The sequence below is a fragment of the Enoplosus armatus genome, chromosome 7, assembly GCF_043641665.1.
Source record: "Enoplosus armatus isolate fEnoArm2 chromosome 7, fEnoArm2.hap1, whole genome shotgun sequence".
In the NCBI taxonomy this organism is placed as follows: domain Eukaryota; kingdom Metazoa; phylum Chordata; class Actinopteri; order Centrarchiformes; family Enoplosidae; genus Enoplosus; species Enoplosus armatus.
This window is the reverse complement of record NC_092186.1, coordinates 25,782,301-25,786,650: the sequence shown is the minus strand read 5'-3', so window position 1 is coordinate 25,786,650 and position 4,350 is coordinate 25,782,301. Positions and strand designations below refer to the sequence as shown.

Genomic DNA, 4,350 nt, shown 5'->3' with positions numbered 1-4,350 from the left:
GGCATAAAAAAGTCTGAGTGGAAAAATATTGAAATATCTTAACAAAGGTTTTTACGCTTGGCTGAGGTGGCAAAGATGGTGTTTCTTTGCAAATAAATCATGATGTACGTGAAGCAAAAAACAGCGGCAGACAAAAACCCCAGATCTGTGTGGAGGGATCAGGAGACTGTGACCTTCCTCACATTAATGCCAGACATGAAACAAACATATATGCCATATTTTCAACTTAAAAACTTTAATTCAACCTGTTTATTGGTTATTATAATGTTTGTGGACACATCATAAGAGTTGGCCCCATACCATGTTTTGATAGGAATGACAAATGAAGGTACCATAATGTGTTGACTTTTGATCCAATGCACTTATTGGTTTAGATTTGACATTCCACATTATAATGAGTAGAACTTAAGAACGCTGAAACACTGTAGAATATTGTGACATCGCTGTGTGGTCAGAACACAAACTCTGAAGAAGACGGAAGACGGAACACTTGGACAAATCGAAGTTATTGTCATTTCAACGGCGAACCATTACTGTGCGAGCACAACCTCTTGAGAAGACAGAAGACAAGAAACTTGGACAAATCGAAGTTATTGTCATTTCAAAGGCGAACCATTACTGTGCGAGAGTCATGGCTTCCAAATCGTGGACAAAACTAAGCGCTGTTCAGTCTCGGGTCTCCAGTACACATCTGGGTGAGTAGTGACAACATCCTGGCAAAGACTGCACACTCTCTTACTTGTTAATCCATATGATTTAGCTGCTAGGCTAATGATTACTAATGCAAGTTTTTACTGAAGTTGCTCAGACAGTAAATAATATAGTCGATTACATTCAGTGCATGCAACAAACACATATTTTCCTGTTCTTGCAGGACGCCACACTGATCCCGCCAACTACGCAGCTGAAGACTGCAGATCAAGCGGAAACAAGAAGACCTCCAAGAGAAACTCTGAGGAGAGTCTTGAAAGAGCCAGCAAGAGGAGCAGGACAAGTCAAAGTCCCTCTGAGGGCTGCAGCCAGACTTTGAGTAGGCCCTCATCAAGTTCTGCCTCAGCATACACTGGCCCACCTGCCAGGACAGGTAAGATGAGATAGAAATGATGGACAGGTTCATTATACCTTTGTTCTATTAAGTCAATGTTAAACTAAAGGGGACATTCGGTCAGACCTTAGCTAGAGGGTATTTTGTTGTTTGTCCAGAGGCCACATAGAGAGTCAGAAACTGAAGCTGACTCCTTAAACTTTGTTCTCACTGAAGTTGAAACTTCTGAAAGCTTTTTCGATTTTTGTTGATTGTCCCGCTGGCTCAGGAGAAACCCAGAGCAGAAAGAGGAAGTCCACCAGTGGGGAGAGTGAAGACGGTCCAAGGAAGAGAAGCAGAGGGACATCCACATCCACCATTGAAGGGAGGAAGAGCGGACAGAGGACGTCTGAGGAGCCAGAGGGACCCAGGAAGAGGAGCAGAAAGAGGGGCCACAGCCACCAGGACACCACTGATGCCTCCTCCAGCGAGAAACCTGCCACCTCCTTGTCAACAAACACTGACCCCCCTGACGGCAGAGGTAAGTCATTGAGTCTTGATCTACTTGGACGGAGGGAGACTGAAAGGAATACAAAATAATTACTAGACATGTCTCTAAAACAAAGGTTTACAAGTACGAGTACGAGTTAGCATTAGGGGGTAAGGTTTTAAGTGTAATGAATTATAGTTCTGAACAAGTACTGTGTACATACTGTGTTTGTATTTTGTTTCTGCAGCTGCGTTTGAGGCCAAGTACGAGGAGGAGGAACTGCTGGGTTCAGGAGGCTTCGGGTCAGTCTTTGCTGGCCACTGCAGGGACAACAATCTGCCTGTAAGACTCATACACATGCTATAGTCAGGTCTACTCAGTTTTATGTATTTGTTTAGCCACAAATCACAATTTGCCTCAAGGGCTTCACAATCTGTACAGCATACGACACCCTCTGTCCTTAAACCCTCGATTAGAATGAGGAACCCCCCCCCAGCAGAGGGTTAGAGAACTGCAGTCAGTATCCACTCTGTACGTAGTATATGCTAACCACATCTGTCTGTCTTTCTGTCCTGCAGGTGGCCATAAAACACATCCCCCAGTTTGACATTGAGCGCATACCAATGGTAAGAGATTTGTTCTTCGTCCTAATGCCAACAAGTATCGACATTATTTCAATAATCGGAGTAACATTTCTGTATGTACAAAGGGAACCACATGTTCCTCTTGTACCTCGTATCTATGTATACATGAAGGTTTCGTTACTCGTTTTCCTCTTTCACTATATGTATAAAGCTTCTGGATGGGAACGTCACCATGGTCCCTAAAGAGGTGGCACTGCTGCTGAAAGTCAAACCAGCAGCAGCAGGGACCAGTGCCGCGGTGACCCTGCTGGACTGGTATGATCTGGACAATGAGCTGATTCTCGTCCAAGAGAGACCAGTCCCCTGCATGGACCTGGTAGATTACATGAACTCTAGAGCGTCCTTCCTGCAGGAGCATGAGGCTAAAGTAAGTATCTCATGGCATGTGCGTTTCTGTGTGTGTGTGTGTGTGTGTGTGTGTGTGTGTGTGTCCAAGCCCAACATGTCACTCAGTCTACATGTCTCTTTCTCTCTCCCTCAGATCTTAACAAAACAGCTGGTGGATGCTCTCATTGAGATCCACTCGAAAGGTGTGTTCCACCGGGACATCAAGCTGGACAACATTCTTATTGAAACCGGCTCTGATATCCCACGTGTCAGGATTATCGACTTCGGCTGTGGCACACTTCTGTCGAAGAACATATACATTGCAGAACAAGGTATGCCGTCTTTTTTATAGTCCTGTTCTCTGAGCCAGCCCAGCGTCCTGGCTGTCTCTGTCCTCGACCTTACCGTTAAACGTTGTCTCTGCGTGGCTGTGTGTATTGTAGGAACCTTTGAGTACAGCAGCCCCGACTGGTTCCGGAGAGGGTGGTACAGGGCTGAACCGACCACGGTGTGGCAGCTTGGTGTAGTGCTGTTTGGGATGCTGCACAGATGTCTCCCCTTCGACGACATCACCGAGATCATCTCTGAAGAACCGGACATCAGAGACGGCCTTTCCTTCGGTAAGTCACAAATGCACACAGACAGTAAAATCAAGCACACACACGGAGCACAGCGGTGGCCTTAAAATGTGATTCCTGTTTGCTATTTAGACTGCCAGGACTTTCTGAAGAGCTGTCTGGCCAAGAGCGCAGAGTCTCGACCCACCTTGGAGACACTTAAACACCACCCCTGGCTGATATGATCCATGCCATGACCACAGATGGACCTCACACGCCCCTTCATCCAGGATCAACACTGCTGGAGTTCAAGTATGGCCCCCACTGCATCCTCTATTCATAGAGTCCCTGAGTTATCTTTCACACGAGACTACAAAAACAGTTTTTTGTTTTTCTGCAGCCCTGGATGAATCTGCTGGCTACTGGACGACGACTGGAAGAAGAAAGAATACATCTGAGGGCGGCACAGTGGTACAGTGGTTACACACAGAAGGCCACAGGCAGAAGGTTGGAACCTGCCAGCTGGTTCCTGGATGGACTTTGCATGCCTGCGTGGGTTTACTCAGGGTGCTCCGGTTTCCTCCCACACGCCAAATACATGCAGGTCGGCATGTTAATCAATAAATCAGCATAGATCTATAATGATCTTCCTCCTGCCTCGTTCCTTCATAAAAACACAACGATCAGTCATTTTTAATTTTAATGTTGTCGAGGCTGCTGTATTGGATTGCATGAGATTGTACACGTGTTCACAATACTGGGTACATCCCAAGTCTCTTATTTGATATTTCCTGGCTTGAACCGGAAGGAGCGAGGAGGGACCTCTGAGGAGCCATGAGCGAGGGCAGCCTTCCCGGAAGACTTTCAGTATAAATATACTCTGCCATCTGCCACGGACCTTAATCCAGGAAGGAATAATTGCATAGATTTTTATTTGTGTGTTCATGTGATGTTTTTTCACAAGTACAGCTGAGGATGATGGGAATATCATTCCTTTTGCAAGTAATTTGGTCATAAACCAAAGTGTTGGACGAATTACAACTCTGACCTGATGATGACACTAGACAAAATGCCAGAGGATCACCAAAGTCAGTAGGCTTCATCAACGTCTGTATAGAATTTCATGGAAATCTATCTGAAAGTTGTTGAGCTCAGCCGACAGTCACCGTCAACTCCAGAATCCTAAAAACAGACAGTGTATCAGTACAGAACCTCTACCGCTCAGAATCACTCCAAACAAGCATCCATGGCAGAGATTTGCTAATTTAGGCTCACTGGCATGATACGAACTCGCAACAACACTCTCTG

General features: G+C 45.7%; 1 protein-coding gene across 1 annotated transcript; it reads left to right on the top strand.

The window, feature by feature from the left end:
• Window positions 1-315: 315 nt before the first annotated feature.
• LOC139287806 (serine/threonine-protein kinase pim-1-like) lies at window positions 316-3,287 on the top strand. The gene is made up of 9 exons (XM_070908982.1): window positions 316-328; window positions 875-1,084; window positions 1,314-1,565; window positions 1,762-1,856; window positions 2,093-2,140; window positions 2,310-2,525; window positions 2,640-2,817; window positions 2,929-3,105; window positions 3,196-3,287. Exons 1-9 carry the CDS (start codon window positions 316-318, stop codon window positions 3,285-3,287), a joined length of 1,281 nt encoding a protein of 426 aa, XP_070765083.1.
• The last annotated feature ends 1,063 nt before the right edge of the window (window positions 3,288-4,350 follow it).

Excerpts from the sequence above, each read along its gene's own strand:
- LOC139287806 (XM_070908982.1), top strand. Across the intron at positions 1,085-1,313 it reads TGGCCCACCTGCCAGGACAG|GAGAAACCCAGAGCAGAAAG; the intron begins GTAAGATGAGAT and ends CCGCTGGCTCAG. Across the intron at positions 2,818-2,928 it reads CATATACATTGCAGAACAAG|GAACCTTTGAGTACAGCAGC; the intron begins GTATGCCGTCTT and ends TGTGTATTGTAG.